Source organism: Eretmochelys imbricata, chromosome 9, assembly GCF_965152235.1.
Source record: "Eretmochelys imbricata isolate rEreImb1 chromosome 9, rEreImb1.hap1, whole genome shotgun sequence".
In the NCBI taxonomy this organism is placed as follows: domain Eukaryota; kingdom Metazoa; phylum Chordata; order Testudines; family Cheloniidae; genus Eretmochelys; species Eretmochelys imbricata.
In genome coordinates, this window is record NC_135580.1 from 95,966,441 (window position 1) to 95,993,121 (window position 26,681).

General features: G+C 45.0%; 1 protein-coding gene across 2 annotated transcripts in view; it reads left to right on the forward strand.

The window, feature by feature from the left end:
* Positions 1 to 250: 250 nt before the first annotated feature.
* The window catches only part of ATP11C (ATPase phospholipid transporting 11C (ATP11C blood group)), a 116,446-nt gene continuing 90,015 nt past the window's right edge, over positions 251 to 26,681 (forward strand). For both annotated transcript variants that reach the window (XM_077827240.1, XM_077827241.1), the window contains exon 1: positions 251 to 803. In XM_077827240.1, the coding sequence (XP_077683366.1) occupies positions 777 to 803 (27 nt within the window). In that variant the 5' untranslated portion in view covers positions 251 to 776. The remainder of the gene's footprint in view (positions 804 to 26,681) is intronic.

Here is a 26,681-nt window from a genome sequence, read left to right on the forward strand (position 1 = left end):
CGGCAGCTGCGGTGTGTTCTCCCGCGGCATGAGCTCTCCTGGCGAGCACGTTTAGAAACCATATTTCAACCCCGCCCCAGGGCTTAGCTGGAGCCGTGGGCGGCGCAGCCGCTGCTCTCCGGCCGGTGGGGAGACTACACATCCCAGGCTGCTCGAGGGAAGGTCCCGCCCCCCTCCGGAGAACGAACCCGACAAAAGCTATAGGGGGAGGCGCGCTTGCTTAGCAAGAGAAAGTGGAAGTAAGCGGGGAGGGGTGGCTGGGCGCAGGGGCGAAGCGAGGGGGGGCTCGGAGGCGCGTTCCCCGCAGGAAGCGGCTTGCGCGCCCTGAGCCTTGGAGAGGTTGGGAGCGCTGCGCCCTAGCGCACGGGCCCCTCCCCAGCTCAGGCAGCGGGGCCCCGGGGTGGCGTCCGGTGCCGCCGCCGCTGCTGGCGGGAGGGAGAAGCCGCTCAGTCCCCGGGGCCGTCTCCGTGCCCTGGAGCCGAGCCGGTGGGCGGGGAGGGAGCCCAAGCGCGGCGCCCGGCGCAGCCTGGCCATGGTGCCCGCCTCCCGGCGGCGGCGCCCGGGGGGAGCCTAGCGGCGGCGCCCCGGCAGGCGAAGGAGAGCCCCCGGCGTGGGGCGGCAATGCGGCTGGGAGCTGCGCGCCGGTGACCGTGGTGGGGCGCGGGGAGGTGGGAAGCTTGTGGCCGGCCCTGGCGCTGCTCCGCCCGCCGCAGTGGTTTCCTGCCGGGGCTTGTACTATCCGGCTGCCTGACTCCCTGAGCCGCCTCCGCCTCGCAATGTTGCGCTGGAGCATTAATCGCTTTGTAAGTACCCCCTTCCCCCCCCATGTTCTCTGGCTGGTGCTCGCTGTTCAGAGGCGCAGCGGGGCAGGGACCGCTTCTGGGGCGCACGCCCCCCCCCCCCCAGCCTCTGGGCCCGGTGCAGTGTTGGGAAGGCACCTGGCAACATCGCAGCTCCCGGGCTGATCAAGCAACCCCCTTCGCCAGTCCCCCCCAGTGAAATGAAATGAAGGCACTGGGCATTGCCCCAGATTAGGGGCTGATCGCATGTCTCCTTCTCCAGCCCCCCAGATGCGGTCCCGCCAAGGGACAGTGCATGTCCTCAGCCCAGGAGCTGATAGCCCCTCCAGATGCACCAAACTGAAGGCACGGTGCAGGATGGAAAAAACAACAAAAACCAGGTTGCTCTCCCTTCCCCCTAAATGCTGATTGTAGCCTACCAGGCTCGATGGGATTGGCAGGTGAATAATTCCTCCTGATCCTGCAGAAATAATGACCAAAATCTGGCTTTTGATTGTCTGTGCCATCTCTGTCTTTTGTTCCCTCTGTCAGAAGCAAATGGTCACCTCCAGTGGTCACTGACACTGAATACAAAGGCTTAATAAAGGGACTTTTCTGCATCTCTTTGTGGCTATGCCTGCAGGTATCATGGGGCTAATGGCAGTAGGAACCAAGGCAACTGCCTAATATGTGCATATGCTGTACATCCACTTTACAGGACAGGCAAAAGGAGCTGAAGCTGTCCGGAATGGGAAACCTGTTTTAAGCAACCTCCCCTCAAACCAGCAAAAATCGGTTTTCTGGTAGTGGAGGAATTTAAAGATCAGAGAAAATTGTACTAGGAACCTTGGAGATAATTTACATGGTCATGTAAAACAGGGACTTGCCTTTTGGAGGTGGCCCTTAGCCGATGTTCTACTGTGTGTGTCTCTGGTGGTGATCTAGGAATGTGGACGAGGATGCTGCAGGGGGGCATAGCTTTTCCTCCAGGCACATCACTGCCTGGTGTCAGGAACAAAGTTTCAGAAGCTTGCAACAGAACCTCGAGCATACCCATACTTGCGCACAAAAGGAACAGGAGTTACATTTACATGAAATGTAAAAACAGAGTGCTGAACTCAAAAGTGAGTAAGTTTGGAGCCAGTTTGCTAGAATACAGAGTAACACTAGAGCAAATTAGCCTTTGCAAGCTGTTAGACCAGGTGTTTTTTGTTTTTTTTTTTTTTTTGCAACAGCTGTTCCTTTCTGCAGAGTACAAATCCGTTATTACTTACACTCTGAAGTTGTGGGCAATTGGATTGTAATTCTTCCAGGGATGAGAAAAGGACCTGAACTGGACACTATTTAAATCTTTATGGAAGAAAATTTCTGAGTAACTAACCGTTTACAATATCTGATGTAAAGATCTGTTCAGGGTCTAGGGTGTTGTGTTTTTTTGTTTTTTACAGTTTACTTGTTACGGAAACGTTTAGAAGCTATATTTAGATGAAATTTTTCCTTGAATATTGTGAATATTTGCTTATCTTTGAGAGAATTTCTATTGTTTTCTTGTTTTGGAACGCTGTAAAAGCCATTTACATCTGGCTAGAAGTTCTGCGTCACTATTTCATGTTTTTCAGCATTAGATTGTCCTAGAATAACAAATAATACCAATTGAACTTTGTTATAGAGACAGTATGGTTTAAAGACTTGTACAGGAAAAAATATTAGAAATGTGTAGTTACAAAATGAAACATTTGAATGCTAAGAAATACTAAGTTAATGTTACAGTGGGATTGGCGGAGGTGCGGGGGGGATGGGGTGTTCACATGTCTGTGTGGAAATGTGTGGCAAAGGTTCTTTGGCAAATCTGAATTCTGACCCAGTATGCCCACCTCCTGTTGGAATTTATGATTTCCTTGTTTACATTGGTATCTGATAGTGTAACATGATGTGCTCAGTGTTATGTTGTGTGGCTTGCGTGTACTTTCAGAAGCAAGGTGAGCATGTATCATAATCTCTTATTTTTTGAAGTGTATTGGGGTGACAATGTGGGGTATTACAACCCCTGCATATATGAGAGGTATGATGTAGATTGTTCTGCCTTGTTTATATCAAAGGAGTTGATGGGGGAGAGGGCTGTTTCTGGATTGAGTATTGAGGATGACAGATGACGTGTTTGTGCCAGGGGGGTTCACTGTCATTTGTACCAGCGGCTGTTTCTTGCTCAGCAGCCTGTGTGCAGCGTGTGGGAGATATGCATTTTCAACACGGGGTTGAGAGGTTGTTTCATGTTGCAAATGCAGATCTGGTTTTCTTTGTTTGCACTATGGTGGCTCCTTGGGTCATTTTTCAGTGGTCAGTGGACCTCTGCTGAAGAGGAGAAACTGAGTGAGGCAGTTGAGGAAAAAGCTGTTCTGTTTACTAGACACAGTCACAAAATGTGGACAATTTCCAGAAGAGAGGCTCTCTGGAAGTTCTCTGACCTAGTACCCAGCTGCTCTCTCTGGGCCTGATTCACCATTGTCCTGCACCTTGTCTAGCCATTTACATTGGTGTAAAGAGGATGTGAAATGCTACCAAATCAAAACAGTAATATTTTGCATTTCCTGTACGCCACTATAAATTAATATACAACGTGCAGAAAGGGCAGTGCTGAATGGTTCCTTCAGTCAAAACTGTCTACACGTACTCAGAAAGATTCTGCAAAGCTACCTCTGCAGGTGGGATGGGGACATTAAACATACAGATCCCTATTTAAAGGGCTCCGATTCACCCAAGTTTTAAAGGGGTGTTAATTTGTAGTTTCAGGATGGATGAGATTACGGGTTCAGAGTTAAGGTTGTTAGCAGGACCTGAACTGTGCATTTTTGTACTTTATAACAAGTCTTCATTACTTCATAGGAAAAAAGGTTTAAAATAAGTGTTTCCGAGGTCATATTAAAAGCATGTCTATTTTTTTTTTTTTTTTAAAAAACCCTTGTGCATTCCTAATATCTTGGTTCTTAAGACTGAAAGAATTTAATCAAATTTACTCCTTTTGCACCTAACGTGTTTTACACTCGGGACTTCATTCTGCTTTGCCAATGAAACTAAATCAGTGAGTTTCGCCTTCTAATTCTTCTTCAGTTGTGCAAGGCTGCAGTGTTTGCATTGCAAATGTTAGTGCCTGTAAACAACAAAAATAAGCTGATTTCATTTGACTTAAAACAACAAAAACAATCTTTTTTTTTTTGAGTTTTTTTTTCATGTCTTTAATTATGGATAGGGTTAGCAAAATTCGATTTTTTGTTTTTTTTAAATAATTTTGACGGATAAGATCAACATTGGTTTAAATTTTCACAGTTGGGTGACATGGATTTTAAGCTTTTTTTCAGTTTTTATCAATGTATATTTTTACAGTGGTGGGAAATAAGTGTGGGTGTCAGACACTTATGTATTGACAGTAGACGCTGAGATTCAAAAAGTTAAAGCCTTATAACCGTTAAAACTCAAATTGTCAACATCATGTCAAAATATGTAAAGTAAATATCCTTAAATCAAACTCTAATAATTTCTCAAGGAGCATTTTTCTTAATGTGCCTATCTGGCAATTTCAGTTATCATTAATGAAATTTTTTTTGTTGGTTTGTATGTGTACGGTGAAATTGACCTTCACTGACAAAAATCTAATCCTTTCAAGCCTACTTATGGTCAGAGCACACCAGTGTTCTTAAATGTATATGTTCCTCATCTGTGTCCAGATTTGGGGTCTGAATCTGAAGAGTTGTCACTACTAAGCTTTGACAGACCCTGTCTCATCTGTAAAAGCAGTTAGCTACTGATAATCCCAATAGCGTGGATATACATCTTAATTTAAAGCAGTTGTAAAGGTGCCAGCCAGTAGGTCTGGTAAGTATGTCTTGTCTCCAAATATAATGACAGGTTTCAGAGTAGCAGCCGTGTTAGTCTGTATTTGCAAAAAGAAAAAGAGTACTTGTGGCACCTTAGAGACTAACCAATTTATTTGAGCATAAGCTTTCGTGATGAAGTGAGCTGTAGCTCACGAAAGCTTATGCTCAAATAAATTGGTTAGTCTCTGAGGTGCCACAAGTACTCTTTTTCTTTTTGTCTCCAAATAGTATGTTAAAGACCTTCAGTACCACTGAACCTGCTTTGAGCTTTTCATTGTGATCTCATTACTTGGGCTGAATTTTGTAATTGCTCGTTTTTCCTGTGCAGCAGTCATTGTGTGGAGCCCAGAGTCTTAGCATTATTACAGTAGACAGTTTATTTAGGAGTGTAATTTCTAGCACAGTGCAGAACTAACAGAACCGATTGGGATTATGTCGGGGTTTATATTTTTATACATGTGTATTGTGGGAGAACTGAAGAACTTCTGGAGGCCAAATTATACCTCTCAGCTATAGCTTACTTAGTTAGAAGTATAAAACTGTTCCAAAGTTGTTGCTATTGAATCACTGGGCTTAATTATGTTTGAGGGAGAGTTGAGGGCTATATTTGGGGCAGTGGTTTGACTAAGGTTTTGACTGAAGCATGGTTCTAACACAGCAGCTCTGAAACTAATAATGGCTAGTCAGCCTGAACACAACTCCCAACGCCCCTACAGATACTGTAGAGTCTACCAGTTCTCGACAGAAGCCTTTTCACTTCAGAACTGTAATCTCAAGCAAACACCGCAAAAGAAGAAAAGAAATCCTCATAGCTGGCCTGAATGTTCCATAAGGACTAACTAATTACGTAAAAATTCCCCTGGGGTGGGGGGGAGGGAGGGAATGCTTTGAGTTGAATTCGGCTGCTGCAGATGGGATACTTCTTCCAGAAGAAGTTTTCTTGATGTGGCCAAACAGCAAAAACGTTGAGCGAGCAGAGAAATATTCCTAGATTTGGCACAAGGCTGAGTTAAATTCAAGTCAAGGTCTGGGAGATGTATTTCAATGCATTACAACTAGAGCCAACAGCTTTGTCTCTGCAGTTTTGAAATGTTAGTGGTGACCACCGACCGTATTTTCTATTGCACAATGAAGTTAACCCAATGTCTCAGGCACAAATATAAAATAGACTACAAAAGTGTGCACACCTAGCCATTATTATTTTCAGTGCTGCTGTGTTAAGGCCACGCTTCGGTCAAAACCTTAGTCAAACCAGTGCCTCAAATATAGCCCTCAACTCTCCCTCAAACATAATTAAGTCCAGTGATTCAATAGCAACATCTTTGGAACAATTTTACACTTCTGACCAAGAGACCTGTAGCTGAGAGGTATAATTTGGCCTCCAGAAGTTCTTCAATACAGATGTATAAAAATATAAACCCCGATGTAATCCCAATCGGTTAGCTCTGCACTGTGCTGGAAATTACACTCCTAAATAAACGGGCACAATCTACTGCAATAATGCTCAGACTCTGCACTTCATCCAGTTACTGCTGCACAGGGTCTACCCCTGCATTGTCACTGGCGGCTAACTTTTACACGTTTGTCATGTTTGTAATTTTTACCAAATAAATATTGTAAAGCACTATTGAGCATTCTTTCGCCCTTCTGTGACCCAAACAAAAAAATCAGAATGTCTAGACTATTGACGACATTAAAGATTAAAAAAACCCCGACCTCCTCCTCTTCCCCCCTCCTGGTGTGCCTCCCTATGCCACCTTTAAAATACACTCCATGCGACATCTTCCAGGGATACTGAGATTCACCATCCTTAAGGACAGACTCTAATCTCTCCGACAGAGTGAATTTTTCATGAGTGCAATGAGTTAAATTTTTATAAAACAATCTTAGCATGGTCTTGTTTTTAGTGCTTAGATTTAGGCAGTGTTAGCCGCAGCACTGGAGGATGCCTCAGGCTGCTCTGCAACCTTCAGCCTGAAATGACTGGAAGCTTCCTCTAAAGCACAAGGGGGGAAAAGAATGATTGAAAAACCTGGAATGGAATTTTCTCTGACCTGCTTGGCTTGGGGCTCAGAAACGTACAAGGTACCTACCAGCTGGAAGCTAAACCTACTAGTTAGAGGCAGGTGTGAAAGATAAAGGGAGGAGAGGCCCCACCAGGGGTAGTGCCATGGTGAGGCACCAGGTGTTGGGAAGGGTCTGGAGGCTGGAGTTTCTGCCAGGAAGATGTCCCTGGGCCCTGATTGTGGGGACCTTCTCCATGTGCTGACTCAGCTTCTGGCTAGAAGGTGTGAGACAAATTTTAAAGCTCCACCGCTACCCCCAGGTGCTGAAAGGATGAAGGCGCTTTCTCTATTCACTCCCGGTCTTCCCCACAGAGAAGGGGTTGAGAATGGAGACCAGCTTCCTGGCTGCTGCTTTGCTGGGCGGGGGTAGGGAGGTGGTGGTGGTCTGCCACTCTGTCTCCGAGCCGTCTTTCCTTTTGGGTTATCCTACACTATGCAGCTGATGAAGTGAGCTGTAGCTCACGAAAGCTTATGCTCAAATAAATTTGTTAGTCTCTAAGGTGCCACAAGTTCTCCTTTTCTTTTTGCCTACACTATGAGTAATTCCTATATTTGCTACTGCTTTCAGTTTTGCCAACTGGTAGCAGCATGAAACTGATTCTCTTGAGTCCCAGGATTCCGACTAGCAGCAGTGCAACTGGCTGGAGTCTTGCTAGTTTACTCTGCTTGGCTAAGCAATGAGCAGCAGCAGAGACACTGGAACTGTCTGTGTAGGCTCAGGAAGGCAGCATGGCCATGAGAGGGAGAAACATTGAAAACTAAAAGCCTTGGGCTGCATTGTTCTTCTGAGGTTCTGGCTGCAGCTGCAGCCAAATGGAGTCCCTATTAAGGAGTGCGGAGGGTTGCCAGACCTAGTGTGGAGGTGCAGGGCTTCTGCCTGGGTGTGCCTCAGGGATCCCAGGAGATCTCCTAGATTTGGAGGCCGGTCCTATAGCCTATTCCTGGAGGGAGCAACATGTGGGGATCTCTGCAAAGAGATCTTCAGAGAGACTCCTCTTCCAGTGCCCCATCCTGTGGGTTCTGGAAATGTTGGTCTTTGAAGAGACTTGCACGTCATGGCAGCAGCACTGCAGAAAAATTCAGTAACACAATTAAAATGGGTGGAAGATTGTCTGACATGAGGATAAAGCTACTCTGACAGACGCTGTCACTTCTCAACTAGATGGCTTCTGCCAGAGGCTCATAAATGGCAATGAATATTAAAACCCCATTTTCACATGCATCTTACAGCTTATATATAACAAGTGTTTCTTCCCTTATCAACAATGAGATTGATTATTGAACTTGGCTCAGTTTTCTTCCTGTAGATGTATTCTTATGTAAGGTTTAAAAAGAATGGGAGGAAATTAACTACCAGTAGTGGGAGAGGGTACAGTCAGAATACGTCGTTTATTTTGGAGCTGTTCCACAACTCTGCCTACATGCAAGTAGAAAATTTCAGGATTCTGATCTTCATTTCATAAATGTAAATTTAAAGTGATTTTGCTGAAGTCAATGACTTCACCTTTGTTAGTAAGATCAGAATTGGGCCCAGTACACGGAGGAATCAGATGCACATAGTTGTTAATATACTTTAAGGGATACAGCCAGCTTGAAATATAATCTGTTAAAAGGTTTCAGAGGAGCAGCTGTGTTAGTCTGTATTCGCAAAAAGAATAGGAGGACTTGTGGCACCTTAGAGACTAACCAATTTATTTGAGCATAAGCTTTTGTGAGCTACAGCTCATTTCATCGGAGTGATGAAGCTCACGAAAGCTCATGCTCAAATAAATTGGTTCGTCTCCAAGGTGCCACAAGTACTCCTTTTCTTTTTGTCCAAATCAGATGACTTAAAATGAGCTAATGCTGCACAGTGGTTAGGCTTTTTCAGCCATGTCTCCTCCCAAGTCCTATAGCAATAGCAGTGTGTTTTCCAGTCAAAGATATTACCTCACTCACCTTGTGTCTCTCTATCCTGTGACCAATAGAACATATACTTAGGTCGCTGTCTGATCTAATTGTCACAGGCGTAAACGTGGGCAAATTCCTTTGGCTTGAATTGTTGTTTTGAATTTACATCCTGCAAATGAAGCTGGAATCTGGCTCCTGAAGTTTTTCTTACCCTCCTTAAGAATGTGAAAGATCTAAAAGTACGGAAGTTGGCATACACATTTTTAAATCGGCTAATGGTGCTCAAATTAAAAAAATAAGTGGACAGTAATTTACAACCCCGGTTTATTTGGTCTTAAATTTTACTCCCCTGGACTTCTTGGGCATGTTACACTTTTCTGTAGTTGTGCTCTGAAGATTATTTCATTGTGTAATACCAAATGGATTGGTTTAGTTAAATCGCCTTCTTGGAGTTTTGTTAGTAGTTGCGAGGCTTACGTGCGGGACACTGAGCGCAGAGTTTGACCATCTTCACACCAGTGATACCATAATGTAAATCCCTTAACATCACTGGATCATCTGTGGTCTGGCTTGGTGGGAAGAACCGTCTCTGTGATTTACTTTCAAAAACTTAGGAAAGAAATTCGTGTTTAGCACTAAGATTTTCAAAGAGCCCACAGATTTCCTTCGGAGCCCGGGCTTTTATGTCCACATGTGCCTCTTTTTTATAGTTTAGATTCTTGTTGTTGTTTTTAGAGTAATATTTGTGCCACCCAATCTAAAGCAGCAGCAAGCCCAACAGCTACCTATAAAACTTTCCTCCCGCCTCCCCCAACATGCTCCTCTCAGCCCCTTCTGAAAAGCCTCCGTAAATAGGCCTTGAAGCATGCCCTGAAGGTCTGTCGACTTGAGCTATTTTGGGAGAAGGCAGAAGCATAGCTCTGTTAAGTTTTCTGCTGTCTTTCAGGTTAAAAGCCCATATGCTGTCTCATTGTCCGCACCCAGTAATAGATTATGTTCTAACAGATGTGTTTGTTTTCTGGATGCCATAATAATGAATGTCCAGGAGTGATGCACTGGTGGTTCTCTGGTATGTTGCGTGTCTTGCTCACCTTCAGCTGTCTCTTTTTATTGCTTTCTGATACCCTGTCGTTTTATTTCTTTCTTCTTCCAATTTTCTCGCCTCCTCCCCTCTCATTCCCCTCTGCTTTCTATGTGCATGTAACAGATGGGAATTTTCCTGGAACTCTGTCTGATGTGTGATTCACAGCCAGGCTGGCTTCACTTTGTCCGCGCTAAGGAGTAAGCGAAGGTGGAGAGAGAGAAAATCAGGAATCCCTTTAAAAATAAAGGCAGTGGGGCACTCCAGGGTGTGCATTATTGCACCACAAGAGGACTTTTAGGGCTGCTGAAGGTAGGAGGCCAGTCAGAGCACCCTAGGCATGTAATGATGGCAAGGCAGGGCAGGGCAAGCACTATTTCATTGCTTTTTGGGAATGCAGCTTTAGGGCATGGCTACATTTGCAGCTGCAGAGAGCGCTTTGAGTTAAAGCAGCCTTCGGAGAGCGCAGTAGGGAAAGCACTGCAGTCTGTCCACACTGACCGCTTCAAGCCCACTGGCGTAGCCACATTTGCGGCACTTGGAGCGGTGCATTATGGGCAGCTATCCCAGCATGCAAGTGACTGCAACGTGCTTTTCAAATGGGGGGAGGTGGGGTGGAGTGTGACAGGGAGTGTGTTGTGTGTATGTGGGGGGAGAGAGAGAACATGTCAGCATGCTGACTTGTAAGTTCAGACAGCAGCAGACCGCCCTTCTTCCCCCACCCCCACCCCTCTCTCTCACACGCAGCATTCCACAGTAATGGTTGCTTTGTCTTGGAGCAGATAAGCAGCCGTGGGTTGTCAGAAACGGAGCTTTCAAAGGGTATATCCGCATTCCTGCAGCGATTCAAAAACAATGACAAGAGTGGCCACTTGACTTAAGGGGATGATGGGACCTTTCTGGAGGCTGATCAGAGGGCAGGAAAGCAACACCTTGTTCACACTGGTGCCGCAGCGCTCCAGCGGGCGCAGCAAAGGTTATTCCACTCCTCAAGGTGGAGACCAGCAGCGCTGTAGCTGCAGAGTCAGAGTGCTCTACGTGGGCCCGGGGCTCCTTTATTGCGCTGTAACTCGCAAGCGTAGCCACGCCCTTAGTTAATTTGAGGTGGGAGGCAAAGTAAACCTGCACTTCAGATTACAAGTGTAAGCATTCCCAGTCAGAGTATCTTAACATAAATACATGTAATTGAATAGGCCGTGATGTGGTCATTTATGGTCTGTTTGCCTTTGATTTTCAGAGGCCTTAACTTACAGTCAAGGGTTCATCTCAACTAAGCCCTGGTCTACACTACAAATGTATGATCAGTGTAACTCCATTGCTCAGGGGTGTGGAAAATCTAGACCCAGGAGTGATGCAGTTATACTGACCCAACTCCTGGTTTAGACCAGTAGCTCTCAAACTTTTTTACTGGTGATTCCTTTCACGTAAAGAAAAGGAGGACTTGTGCCACCTTAGAGACTAACAAATTTATTTGAGCATAAGTTTTCGTGAGCTACAGCTCAAATTTGTTAGTCTCTAAGGTGCCACAAATCCTCCTTTTCTTTTTGTGGATACAGACTAACACGGCTGCTACTCTGGAACCCTTTCAAATAGCAAGCCTCTGTGTGCAACCCCCTCCCGCCCCCCTTATAAATTAAAAACACTTTTTTTATATTCAACACCATTATAAATTGTGGAGGCAAAGCAGGGTTAAGGGTGGAGGTTGACAGCTTGTGACCCGCCCATGTAATAACCTTGCAACCCCCTGAGTGGTCCCGACCCCCGGTTTGAGAACCCCCAGGATAGACACTCTCCTCGATGACATAGCTACTGCCTCTCAGGGAGGTGGAGTAGGGTTCCCCCAGCGGGAGAAGCTCTCCCATTGGCACAGGCAGCATCTTCCCTAAGTGCTTCAGTGGCCCACTGCAGCACTGTAAGTGTAGACAAGCCCCTTATTCTCATGCCTTGTCTTCACGCTCTCCTAATTCTCAACTAAAAACCAAACCAAAGTTCAGGTAAAAGTTTTGCAACAGCTGAACATTGCAACTTCAGACTTTGCATGTGGCAGACCTTCACCAGAGGAGAGTCCCGTATCTCCCCCCCCCCTTTTTTTTTTAAACTTTGCTTTAGAATTACTGCACATACCTAAAAGCAAGTAAACGCTACAGGGTTTTAATTATTCCCTCTGCTGGTGTGGATTTGCATAACTCTGCACTGGGCCAAATTATGTAGTCCTTAAGCAAGCAAACTGCCCTTTGACTTTGGTGGCTCTCTTGCTGGAGTAGGGAATGCTGTATTTGGCTATAGCCACTGGTTCCCAATGGCATTTTTGTGTGTGTGAAGCCCCCTCTTCCATAGGTTTCAATCCCATCCTTCCCTCCACAACTTGCCCCATACCATGCCATGCGTGGTATGGTTATTGTCCCTTCCCCCCTGTTTATGCATTTTCTCTGTGTTCATTTTTTTTTTTTCAGTCACTGCTGTTTGAGGGGTGTGGAGAGAAGAAAAGGCATCAATTGTGTCCGTGAGGCTGGGAGAATTACGTGTTCTTGTGGCTGAGTTAGCACCACAAGAGGGACAAAGTTCTGTGTTGTTTTTCATACCTCACTCCTCACCGTAGTATCTGAGTGCTTTTCAGAAGCATGTTAAGCAACATGATTAATGTTTGTCATGTACGTATTCTCTTATCCTCTTCCCCAGGAGGTGAAGTGTGTGCAGGAGAGTGTTCTGGTTTGGATATTGTAATAATGTTGAAGTAAAAAGAAAACGGTACAGAGTTTAAGCACAGAAGTTTCTGGTTATCCGGGAATAAGGTACAGATTATCAAGGGGTGTGAAGTTTGGTTTAGGAACGGGTGGCGTAAGGAATACATAATCTGCAATCTCCCCGCTTGGGGGTAAAAGTTTAACGGGTCAAAGTACAGACATTGAGATATGGGAGTATGTTGTTCATATAATGGCTATGTTCAGGTGTGGAATATAATGAGTGGATACGATGATGAGGATGGATTTACCCTCATTTGGTGGGATTTAATGTTCAGTGGGTTTATGGTTCCAGTTCATATGGTCCAATGGAAAAAGTCTCTCAGTCCCTTTCCCATAGTTGATGCACGATGTCGTACAGGCTCACACCTCCTGGTACTGTCGGTGGCTGGTGATGTGTTCGATGTAGATGTCCCTGGACCATCGGATGGCGTCCGAGATCATGAGGCGCCGCATGAGCTGTGCATAGCGTTGACCCATCCTGCAGGTCCGCAGCACACGCTCGTTGCAGGGGTCCCAAGCGCCAGGGCTCCGACGATCAGGGCGTCCATCTGCACCTCGTAGCCCTTCGCTCTCAGGGTGTCGGCCAGGGGGGCGTATTTTTCCAGCTTAGGAGCTCGGGCTTTGCGGAAGGCCGGGGTCCTGTCCTCAAAGGAGACCGTGACGTCGACGAGGATGATCTTTTTCTGGGCCTCGTCGGTGACTACGACGTCAGGTCGCAACTGGCTGTCAGTACCGGGGATGGCGCAGTTCACGGCGACCTCTCCCAGGCGCGGTGTGATGGCTTCCACCAGGCGGTTCTGGATGGCGTTATGGCGAACCTGCCAGGCTCTGGAGTGGGCTACTATAAAGTAACACACACACACACACACACACACACACACATTGTTATACGTGTTAGCGCAGACGAGGTCAAAGAAAAGCGCTTTGCACTTAGCGTGGAAGGTGATGAGGTTTGTGGTATTCCTTAGTTCAGCAGCCCACTGGCCCGAGCCTTCAGCCATGTATGTGCACAAGAACTGCTCCCACACAGCCAGCTGCATTAGGAGCAGCTGCAGGGCTGGAGTCAAGCAGATAACTCTGAAGCATATTTCGGTTGGGTGGGGTAGAGCTGCAATCAAGCAGCTTTCCCCCACCCCCCCCTCTTATCTCTGTGTCTTGCCCCCTCAGGACTTGACTGACATTCCAAGGTTCGGAAACAATACCCTGGGCCGTTTAAACACAAACTTTAACAGATCCTGGGCCAAATTGGAGGTTACAAAGTGGAATCAAGCATGTAATGTGAGCAGAATTTGGTCCACACAATCGGCAGTACTATTAACCCTTTGCATTTCAGGACTTTTATCTGCGAGCTTGCATGAATGTAGCTTCTTGTTTTTAATTTATATGCAATACTACGCGCAGCACTAAATTAAAAGAACATTATTACAGTGGCAAAGTCAGAAGGTTGGGAAATGTCAGATTTAAGGCTTCCTGCTTTAATTCAGTCCCCTTGTGCATCTGCTTTCTGAGACTGTCTTTAATTACATGATCACATGCTATTGTATTGACAGCCTCATTTAGTGCACAGGTTGGACTGTGCTCGCGTAAATGAAAAACTGTTCAATATGTTGCTTTCTCATTGTTCAGTGTGTGGCCCTAGGACTTGTCTACTGCACAGTGTTCTGACCCTGCTCTGAAGGCAGAATTAATAATTTCCTATGGGCTTTTCTATGCTGCTCATGACCACATTAGTGGATTTATTTTCACAACCCCCTGGTGAGGTGACGGGATGCTGTTATCCTCATTTTACGGGGGGGGGGCAAGTCACAGAGAGATTAAGGGATCACTTTTACTAATTTTAGATGCCTAACTTGACATGACTAGGACCTGATTTTTCACAGTCCTTAGTTTTATATAGATTGTTATACGTTCAGAGCAGAGCTCCCCTTGAGTGGCAGCTGTGAGCTCTCCGCACTTAAGGGTCTCAAGTTGGGCAACCAGAAACTGAGGAATATGCTGTGACAGTAACAACCTGTCAAAAGTTTGGTTTTAGTGATGTACTTGTTTAGCATCACCTAGGAACTCTGGGTCAGAGGTAGGGATAGAATCAGATTCTCCAGAGTAGCGTTCAGCTACTTCCTGCATTCCCTGCCTCGTTTATTACACATCTTCCAATTTCTGCAGCAAATGAGGCAGGGATCCTCGAGAAAACCATTTCTTTTACTATACATTCCTAATTCATTTTGAGAGCATGTCTGTCCTGTGTATTAAATGAGGCAGGAGTCTGTGGAAAAAATATTATGTGATCACGTAATTCAAGATTGTACCATAGTGCATACGCACAAGGAGTCTGAATTAAGGTTGCACGGGCAACCTTAATTTGGCATATCCTAATTTCTGAGTGCTTGACTTTGCAACCTTAATAATGTTCTTTTAAAGTAGTCTTTTGGGTAATTCCCTAGGGATTTTTTTTTTTTTAAAATAAGCAAGCTGAAAAAACAGAAATTCTGTCATGTGACATCATATTGACTTCCATATAGGACATCCGCAGGGTTGTAACCTTTAGATCCACCACCTAGATCCCTGCCACTTGAGCTGATGGAGTAACTGATAGATGTAGTTGGTTGTCCTCTTCTGTGTGGATGAACACTACAATGGGATGTAACGTGTTTTGCTAGTGGGTTTCACGGGTATTTGCTGACAGCAGAGGAATGGTGAGACTCTGGAATCTTGGGTTCCATCCTGGGCTTTGGAGGTGCGTTCTAGTGGGCACAGACTCTTCTTCTGATTTCCCCCAGGGTTGACCCCCTTCTGCCCTGTCCTCACAAACTCATCTCTGTCCCTGTTCTGTCTCTTTCTCATCCCTGGCTCCCCTCAATGTCCCATTCTCCTTGCCTAGCCAATCACCGCTCATCAGGTTTCTCATCTTCGCCCCAGTCTTCTTGCTCAACCACTCCACGACTCATCAGGTTGTCTGTCCACTCCTTTCCATCTCCCCAGTCTGGCTCTTGCTCACTCTGTGTTTCAGTTGGATGGCTTACTCCTCCACGCTGCCTGGGTGCCAGCAGAGAGGTCATTGAGAGTACTGGAGAGACAGGACCCCAATTCATGTGCATGGCCCCACCCTGGCTGGGAATGTTACAGGGAAGGTCCTTTTGTACGCCTGTAGGTGTGTGCTGGGGCATGCTCCGTCACCCTGTGGGGATTGTACATGTGCAGTCTGATCAGCCTCAGGGGTTTTGAGGTGCGGGTACATGATCCAGGGCATGTGGCGATTTCAGCTACTAAATTCTAAGAAGTTGCAAACTACATTCCCCCCCTCCCCCCCCAACCGCTTTTCCCACCTCCTCCAAATGAGACGATTATATGTTGGCTAAATTTCAGTGGATTCTTCTAGGACAGCAAAAGGCACATCCTTGGCATAAAAACAACAAGGAGTCCGGTGGCACCTTAAAGACTAACAGATTTATTTGAGCATAAGCTTTCGTGGGTAAAAACCCGAGTTCTTCAGATGCTACCCCCTGATACTTGTCATCCTTGGCATAAAGACTGTCTTCCTACCAGATTTTAAATATATGCTCCGAAGCATGGGGGGAAACCCTATGCTACTGGAAGGCACCTTTTCTTTTAACATTGCAAAACAGCCTGTTTTTCCTTAGCCTGATTATTTATTTAAATCAAAACCTGTTTTTCATTGTGGATCATCTGAAAAGTATGCGTTTTGCATTCCAAGGTCTCGGGGGGGGGGACGGACGGACGGACAAGGGAACGGTTTCTTGCCTGGCAGGTTTTGCAAGTGGCTTAATCGGGTGAAAGCAATATAAAATTCTTCAGGGCCTTCGTCCCCCTCCGCTGGGAGGCGTGGAGAGGAACAAGAAAGGAAAGGAGCAGAAAGGGGTTGTGGTAAAAGGCGCATGGTGAGCGTATAGAGAGGTGGCACACTGGGGACCTGCCCAGGGAGCCAGTGGGAGCATGACTCTGCCATGGGGATGGGTCAGGGCTAGTGCAGGGACTGGGCCTCCAAGGCTTTTCAATCCTGCCACTCCCTTTAGGCAGGTGAGTGAAGGATTTCAAAGTAGGAAGGAAGTTGCTCCTTTAGTGAAGAGGTTGATGACCATCTATCTGCCACTAGGGGATTGTGTGTGTGTGTGTGTGTGTGTACACCCATACATGTAGACCTGTCTCCATGGCACTCCCTCCCTCCACTGCTACGTGTCTGGTTTAAGAACACGGTGAGAAGTATCTGATGGAGGAATCGTTGCAGCCAGGTATATGGTGTGCCTGCAGAAATATGGGGCTCCTGTTTCTCGTGCTCAGGCAAGTTTCCCAGTGCTGAATGTTTTTAAGCCATCGATTGGCCAATGATGAATGAATACTGACCTTGAGGCTGTAACGTTTATACCCTTTGACTATGTTAGGACAGGCATTAGAGGTGCTAAGTTACAGTAGCAGTTTTGCATCATCTTCATGTTTATCACAAAGACTTGAGAGGAGTCTTGAAAAACAATAAAACTGAAGAGCTAGTTTGCTGGTGTCTATTTATTTCTCCTTCCCTCCCTTAGGGTTCTTGAGGGTCAGTCTACAGCAGGGGTTTTCAACCTTTTTCTTCCTGAGCCCCTTCCTCTCCCACCCTCAGCGTGTTCTAAAAACTCCATGGCTGACTTGTGGCACAACAATAGGTTTTCTGCATATAAAAGCCAGGCCCGGCGTTGGGGGGTAGCAAGAGGGCAATTGCCTGGGGCCCCACGCCACGGGGGCCCGCAAAGCTAAAGGCTTCGGCTTCAGCCCCAGGAGGCAGGGCTTGGGGCCCCGGACTTCAGCCCTGAGTGGCGGGGCTATGGCTTTCTTCCTGGGCCCAGTGAGTCTAATACTGGTCCTGCTTGCGGCCCCCAGGCTGTACCACTAACAGGCGTGCAGTGTAGCCAAAAAAACCCGTCCACCTCCAACGAGCGGTTTTTGTTTTGTCGGCAGGAGAGCACTCCTGCCAACAAAGTGCTGTTCACACCTGCACTTTTCATGGACAAAACATTTGTCTTTTGGGGTTGGTTGGTTGGTTGGTTTGTTTTTTAACAACTCTGAATGACAGATGTTTTGTCGTTCAGTTGTCAGTGTGGACACAGCCTTAGAAGAGACCACCGGGGCAGTAATATAAATGTATGGTGTTTGCCTGGTATGGCCAGGTGTAGATGTTTGCAGCTAGATCTTTATAAAATAAGGTGCATACGCAATGTAATGCCTTCTTTGGTGTTTGAAATTGCTGTACTTTTTGCATGCAGTTGGTATTCGAATGTGCAAATACCAAGGGCGCCCAGGCCTTGCTTTATTAACTTCTCCACATCTGTTTGTTATAACCTGCACATGTAGATCCAGTTGCAGGATTGGGGCTTTTGCATTCTTTGAAGATCAGTTTGTACATTTATTTATTTATTTCAAATTTAAAAGTGTGCTTTAGTGTGCTTTCTCTGCTTGTATCTGGGTTGTATTAAACCCCAACATAACTAACATGACTGGCATAAGGGGCACTGGATCTGATAAAACATAGGAATCCTACATAATTTAGTTTTCTCTTACAGAGTGATGTTGGATTCTATGATATTACTGCTGATGAAACCTGGGTTTGTTTGCACCAGTAAGATCTCATTCTAATTAAGTAACAACACTAAGATCTCATCCAGTCCTTGTTAATGCATTCAGATCAGCTTGTAGTTTCTGGATCCATTCCCAGTACAATATAAGAAATCCAGATGCATTAGGAAGGATTAGATTGTAATGTAACTCTGTGGGAAACCTAGGTGTTAAGACCGCACTGGGACTAAATCTGCTTCTGACAAACTGGCTTAGTAAAGATTTGTAGCTCTGGCTTTGTTTAAGGTGACCTGCAGAAAGAAAAGATAACATTAGCAATGTATTTTACAAAACATCTTTCCTATATTTTATTAAATACTTTCTTACCATTATAGTGACTTAATAGCTTTAAAAACATTTTGGTTTACCTTAAAATGATAATGAGTAGTTTGGCAACAGTCGGATAAATTCTGCTGTTGTACCTGTGTGATTCTCTTTGATTCCAGTGGGCTGCCTAGGAGTAATTATGAACAGAATTTGATGATGTATTTTTAATCTTGTATCTAGAGTTGTGGGAGATACCACTAACTTCCCAAAGCCAATTCATTCAGTTTTTAAAGTATTTTGAAATACTTTCGGTATAAAAGATGGTATACAAAATCAAAACCCACTGTTCGCACATAAATATGCCTAAAACTATCAGTTGGTGTGTAGGAGGATCTAAATACGGTGCATGCTGCCTTATGTTTTTGAATCTACAAAAGCTTCACAACTATTAAAATGATCTGAAGAGCAGTTCTAATTTGAAAATGACTGCAAAAATTAGTGTGTGTCCCTGTGACTCCTGGTCATGCTTGCTATGTGCAAACAAAGGTGGTATTTTATACCTGCTAATTCAGGAAACTATGTGACCTGAAAGTCAAGGTGTGTTCTTTCTGACTTGTGCATCACCACTAGAGAGATTCTGTCCTGTTTCTGCTTTCCAATGAAGTGAGCTGTAGCTCACGAAAGCTTATGCTCAAATAAATTGGTTAGTCTCTAAGGTGCCACAAGTACTCCTTTTCTTTTTGCGAATACAGACTAACAGGGCTGTTACTCTGAAACTTTGCAAACCTAGTGGCTTCAGATTACAGAGTAACCAAACACATAATTTGGGCCTATAGTCAGAACTTTGTTTCACAAATCACTTCTTATTGTAGTGCTTGGACGGTGAAAAGGGTAGATACAGATATAATGTGGGGAAAAGAACAAAGGACACAGCTAAAGCTCTTGCTTATAGTGTTACTGGTTTTGCATTTCGGCTGGGAGTGGTTTTGAGGGTTTCTGTTCTACAAACACTGTATTGGTGTCAGCTCCGAGTTTGATCTGCACTTTGAGTGGAAATGTTTGTAGGCTTGCACTTTAAAAAATGTGTGTAAGCAACTTGCTAAGAGCTGTTAATGTTGTACTGTGACTAACCTTTTAAAACTAGTTTGACTTTTCCAAATAGGAAATAGTGAATCAATGACAGCGATGCAGTTCATGAAGACTAAATTAGAAAGGCTTAACTTCTTAAAGAGGACAAAATGAATTATGCATAGTTGCCGTTTGTGAGTGTAATATACTAGCTATTCTTGTAGGAGGAGCTGCCTGTTACTGAATAAAAAACATTAAACTGCAGCCCAGAGGTTAAACTGTCCAAATGGATCAGTTATATTTGTGGATTTTTAAGAATGCTAGTAGCTTCAGTAAATAACTCTGCTTCATCTTTGGGCAAAAGTCCTATTTTTGTCAATGGGAGTGTGTGTGAGAAACAAGGGTACAATTTGTTCTACCGACTACCGTTGCAGCATAAAGGTTTGGTCCTGCAGGCTGGTTTGGTGCAAGTATTACTTAAACAAGCCTTCCTGTTGGTAACAGTGGCGACTATTGCATGAACACAAGCTTGTAGAATTGGACCCAAATTGTGTAACTAATTTGCATCCCACTGAAACAGAGGCCACTATGGGAAGAGAACCTTTCTAAAGGAGTTTGTGTTTACTGGTCTCTCTCTTTGCTTCCTGACTATTGCAGTGACTGTGTTCAGATGTCTAACTGCATGATGGTAATATTGTGGCCATGTGCTCTTGCAGTTCACATTCTTTCCTTGTACTGTGGCATGAGAAATAAAAATCAACAAAGCATATCTTTAGGGTACTTAATAGTAGACAGGTTAATAAGTCCAGGGTTCTCTTTGTTACTTTTGGACAGCAAAACTAGAAATTTGGTTGTCAGAAGTAACAAAAGTAAGTTTGGCTGGGCACTGATTATACTGTGTCTGCTGTTTTGGTTTAAGAAAAAACAATGCAGAGCTGAGAAATAATACAGAAAATAACCATTTTATAAATAATAATCAAAAATATTTTTGATTATCGTGCTTATATAAAGGCTCTCTGCAGTGTTAGGACAAGGCTATGTTATTCCTTGCTTGTTAGGCCAAGCAGTGATGTTACATCTCAGAGTTGTACCTCTTGGGCTAAATTTTACTTTTCATTACAATTCCACTGATGTCAAAGTGTTACTTTAATTGCCTAGTATTCCACTGTGAACTTCCACTCAGTAGCAGGCAAACTCTAACAAGTTTTGTAAAGCCAAGTAGAAAATTCACTATTGCTATTCTAGACATAGTTTGCTTTGTTGAGCAGACCATTCATTGTTGTTTGTTTGTTTGTTTTTTCCTTCGCCTCTCCTCCCTCCAAGTGACCATGTCAATGTTCATTTAGGTGAATGTGTTGAAATTAGACCCTGTGTCCAGAGGTTTGTCCCATTTGAATTATCTGAAAATTTAGCTCATTTTCAGTACTTCCAGAAAGATTGTTTCCCTAAACAAAACTGAATTGATGGAAATGGAACTTTCCAGTTATCAATGAAATGTTCCAGTAATTTCAGATCTTACTAGAAGGGAAGTCTGGTGTCAAGAAACTTCTGTCTTATGAATTGCGGGCCAAGAAACGCCTAGATTTCCTCGCCAGAAAGATAAGCTTCAGCAAAGCTCGTGGGAGTGTATGGAGGAAGCTGACTGTGCCATATGGATTGATTCCTCTGGTATATCTCATCAGGTAACCAGTGTCATGGTAGATGGTTTGGCCACTTCTTTTCTGAGAGGTTTCCTGACCTTTGCTCTCCTTACAGGGGAGCACATAAGACGAGAAATACCCTTGCTTTTGCTGCAGTGAAAGAAGCTCTTAGGACTGTATAGTACTGAGGCCAGTTGGTGGCAGAGGGGTGGTAATTTTCATGTCCAAAGCATTTGCACATGGTGCACATTTACACATGGGAATAGTGCCGTGTGCCTAGATTGGAAGCAGCCACTAGGTTATTGCCTTTAGACTGAGGCTAACACAGTCTTTAGGTTTCCTGTGGGTGACTTTATTTTCCTCTTTGGTGCAGTCTCTGCTCTTCGGCAGCTGCTTTTCTTCAGTTTGGTGGCTTTGTCAGTTTCTGGTGAGGCAGATGAGGTCATGTGTCTTCTCTTGGGCATGGCTTACAGCTGCCTTAGCCAGCCTGATAGGAACCGGAGCCAAAAGGATTTCCTGAGGATAAACAACGGGAGGTAGAGTGCAAAATTCCTCTCTTCTGACTGAGCTACTTACAGTGTGATATTGCCCTGATACAATTGCTGATCACTAATATATTTGTGGCATAGATTCAGGACACTTCAGTAGGTCACTGCATGAGAACCCCAGTGAAACCCGTTGAGAACCAACTGGGGAAGGCGATCGATGGATGAGAATAACTCTCTCTCTGAGGCTCACAGAAGGGAGAGGTAGGAAAACCACTGCCTTAAATTATTGCCAGGAAAACCACTGCCTTAAATTATTGCCGGGGAAATGGGATGACTGGTGGAAGTTTGCTCTGTCACTGGAAGCTGAAGGCTTCCTGTCTGAACTGAAAGAGGTCATGTCCACCTGACAGATGTGAAGAATTGAGGTGTCCCCTGAAACCTAGACACTTCCCCACACTATCTAAAAAGAGAGATAAAATAAATCTTCAGAAGGAACTAGGAGACCTGTTTTTGAGAAGAAAAGCCCTGCGTCCTGGGAATAGTAGGATCGTTGAGGGGATGGGAGAACATCTGCCACTAGGTTTAGGGAGTCTGTCTTGCACCAGCGTCCCAGACATGAAGCTATGTATCGTGGCGGAGGAGATTCCATGACGTACACAAGTGAAGTTAAACCCAGCGTGAGCAAAGTTAGTCATAGCCACGTTTTGGGCCAGTAATACAAATACTGGCCTCCACAGACAGCTACTGCTTTTGCCATAAACCTGCACCAAGCATCTCTAAACCGACTCCTATAAAATAGCTCTTGCTGTACGTATAGAGGACTTTCTGGATCCTCAATGTAGAGAAGTAATGATCCAGTGGAAGAGAGCTGGGAGACTTGGATAATTTCCCTAGGCTTCCACAGGCTTATTGCATGAATTTCAGCAAGTTACTTAGGCCAACTGCCACTGACAGCCTGGCCACCAGGTGGCTGAAGGACTGGCTAGAACAACATGAATGATGTGTTGGGATCGGCACTGTCTCTGTGAGGGCTGATGGACCAATCTATCAAAGTGACTTAGGCCGACCTTTTCAAATACGTCTTAATTTGGGGTTCCCAACTTTTGAGATACCCAGGGCCGATACTGAGCACAGACAACTTGTGTGGCCTGCAGCTAGAGTTTTGGGGGCTCAGCGCCTCTGAAAACTCTGAAAACTGGTTTTCACATATGTACGTGTAAATAGACATAGCTATCTTAGAATGCTGTAATTTCGGACTGACTGAGCAGTGAGGGTTCCTGGGACGTGTGTGCGTGTGTGGGGGTGGAAATGGAGAGAGGGGTGGCTGGTATCTCGTAACAGGCTGGGTTTCCCCTTCTGCTCTTTTCACTGGGCTTTGTACTGAAACTGCCTTGAAGGTTGAGACCAGCTGTGTAAAATAAAATGCTTTGCATAGCAGCTAATAGATAAGAAACTTTGGTTGCTTAACAGGGGAAATAAATGGACTATGACAAATTCGGGGCTGGGGTAGGCAGGCACAAAATACGTGGTCTCCGATAAGTGCCGACTTTGGCTGTGGAAAATTATGGAAAAAGAGTCCGTGTTTGGGGCTGAAGGGGTAGAAATGTTGTGGTTGGTGAACTAGAATGACTTTAACTAACAAGTCCATGTTTTCTGGGATGTATTTTTTTGTTGTTGTTTTTTTTTCAAGCAAGAAATTAATTGCTTAAGTGCTGATTCCCTAGATCACCCTAGCCTGCTTTGGTTAATGAAGTGAGCCATGTGTTACTGCAACTATTGAAGTGTAGTACCATAATCATGCTCATTTCTCAGTTCGTTCATCCCAATTTGCGCTTGCACGGGGACTTTCCCAGTCTCACAGCCCAAGGGTGAAAAGCGTCTCTTTTGTGTGTGGTGTTTTTGCAGTAAACTGAAACTTGGAACTAAATATAGCAGGGCTTGACCTGATTCTGCTTGCACTTACATGGGTGTAAATTGGGCGTGAGTCCATTGAAGCCATGGGATTGGCGCTGTTGGAGAACAGCCGTGAGGTCAGACTCGGGCCTCCTTTTCACAGACTGAAAATGCTAATGAAATAAGATAATAAAATAGCGAACTTTTGAAGCCAGCTATCTCTTCTCTTTCCCAGAAGGCAGCTGATTTGAAGCTGTAATAAAAAAACAAAACGTAACTTGTGTACACCGTAGATGTAGAAACTCTTTACACCAATATTCCACATGAGGATGGACTACAAGCTGTCAGGAACAGTATCCCTGATGAGGCCACGGCACACCTGGTGTCTGAGCTTTGTGACTTGTCCTCACCCACAACCATTTCAGATTTGGGGACAACTTATACCTGCAAGACAGAGGCACTGCTATGGGTACCCGCATGGCCCCACAATATGCAAACATTTTTATGGCTGACTTAGAACAACACTTCCTCAGCTCTCATCCCCTAGCGCCCCTCCTCTGCTTGCTCTACATTGATGACATCTTCTTCATATGGACCCATGGGAAGGAGACCCTTGAAGAATTCCACCTGGATTTCAACAATTTCCACCCCACCATCAGCCTCAGCCTGGACCAGTCCACACAGGAGATCCACTTCCTGGACACTACAGTGGAAATAAGTGATGGTCACATAAACACCACCCTATATTGGAAACCTACTGACCACTATACTTCCCTACCATGCCACCAGCTTTCATCCAGACCACATCACATGATCCATTGTCTACAGCCAAGCTCTAAGATACAACCGCATTTGCTCTAGTCCCTCAGACAGAGACAAACACCTGCAAGATCTTTATCAAGCATTCTTAAAACTACAATACCCACCTGAGGAAGTGAGGAAACAGATTAACAGAGTGAGACGGGTACCCAGAAGTCACCTATTACAGGACAGGCCCAACAAGGAAAATAACACAACACCACTGGCCATCATCAGCGATCTACAGCCTATCCTGGAAAACGATCCCTCACTCTCACAGACCTTGGGAGGCAGGCCAGTCCTTGCTTACAGACAGCCCCCCAACCTGAAGCAAATACTCACCAGCAACTACACACCACATCACAGAAACACTAACCCAGGAACCAATCCCTGTAACAAACCTTGTTGCCTACTCTGTCCCCATGTCTACTCTAGTGACACCATTGGAGGACCTAACTACATGAGCCACACCATCAGGGACTCAGTCACCTGCACATCTACTAACGTTATGTATGCCCTCATGTGCCAGCAGTGCCCCTCTTCCATGTACATTGGCCAAAGCGGACAGTCTCTACGTAAAAGAATAAATGGACACAAATTGGACATCAGGAATGGTAACATACAAAAGCCAGTAGGAGAACAATTCAATTTCCCTGGACATTATATAACAGATTTAAAAGTAGCCATCCTTCAGCAAAAAAAACCCTTCAAAAACAGACTTCCAAGAGACACTGCAGAACTAAAATTCATTTGCAAATTTTAACACCATTAATTTGGGCTTGAATAGGGACTGGGAGTAGCTGGCGCATTACAAAAGCAATTTTCCCTCTCTTGGTATTGACACCTCCTCATCAGTTATTGGTAGTGGACCACATCCACCCTGATTAAATTGGACCTATCAACACTGGTTCTCCACTTGTAAGGTAACTCCCTTTTCTTCATGTATAATGTCTCCATCTGTAATTTTCACTCCCTGCATCTGAAGAAGTGGGTTTTTTTACCCACAAAAGCTTATGCCCAAATAAATCTGTTAGTCTTTAAGGTGCCATTGGACTCCTCATTGTTTTCATTGACTCAGTGGCCTTGGGATCAAGCCCTTCGATCAGGAAACAGATTACTGAGGAAAGTGCTTTTACTGCAGGTTGTCAGAGGCTCTGAAAATCAAGTCTCTCTTTACCAGCTGACTGTGACAGGTCACAACCTTGCCTCTGGGTGGTAGAAGTGTTTTTGGAGGTTTTTTTTGGTTGAAGTATGGCTACTTTCCAGGCGATGGGATATGGAGAAAACTGCTCCAGGTGATGAAACAAAGTTGGTTTCAAACCGTGTCCTGGGCAATGCAGGTAGATTAGATTCCTGTTGGTTCAAATGTGGAGAAATCAGACAGGAGCAGAGGATGGCTGTAGATGGAAGAGATTTGAGTAAAAACTGACCAGAATCCCATGCAGAATGTTTAGATTTTGTATTTTTATAGTTCAAGAACTCTAGGCTCTCAAAGAACTGGGAAGGGACTGAAAACCCAGCAGATTATTGCCATTCCAGATGAGACAAACTAGATAATTGCAAACTTGGAACTTTTTTCCCCGCCAAGCCACTTTGCATTCATTTTTGTTGGATCAAGTCACTGGATTTTCTTGGAAATACTTATTGGATTTCCGAGGGAGCCTGCAAATGGCTGCAGTGGGAGATGTGAGCTGAGCATGAAGGGGGTTAGATTTTTGAAAAGGGAAGAGACCACATTAGATTTTCTTCATGACTTCTGTACATCCATCCTTCAGGATCTCTTTAAAACCCAGCTTCAGTTCTTGTCTCTCAAGTTGTCATGTGACACCGAGCTTCATATACTGTCAACACAGCGGTCAAACTTTTTAGTTTGTGCTGCCAAAAATAAAATAAAATGCTACTTGGACTGTGATGTAAGTGTTGGGTTTCGCAAGCAAGCCAGCCAGCAGGACGGGCGAAAGAGTCCAAGTGTGTTCATTCAAAACGCCGTGGCATCTGTGTCAGCATGAGCAGCGTTTTCCATGTAACAGCAGGAATTAATGAAGAACATCCCAGTGTCTGCTCTGGGGACTGTGGCTGGTTTTGTGGTAACGGATGCGATGGGCTTTTGCAACACACAGCTGTCCTGACACTGCAGTTGTGGGCAGTGTGGCAGGGTTGTTGGTGAAGAGCAGTTTCCCACTGTCGCTCTCTTTAGACTCCTCCGTTCTGTTGTCTAAAACAGAGAAGTACACACGCAGCGCTTCCTGCTCTTGTATTGCTGGGCTGTTCAGGAGCTCAAAATGTCTTGCGTGGAAGGAGTTAAAAATACCTAGAGTTGGGCTTTGGGGAGTGTCGCCTCAAGTGTAGTTTTTGGAATCTGCAGGGAGCTTCGGCTTCACCCCCTTTGGCTTTGAGAGCATTTGCACAGGGTGGAAGTTCTGTGCTGCTCTCTTCAGTGACGGCTCCATGCCTTGGTCTCCCTACTACGCCGTGAAGCTGCAATTTGCTC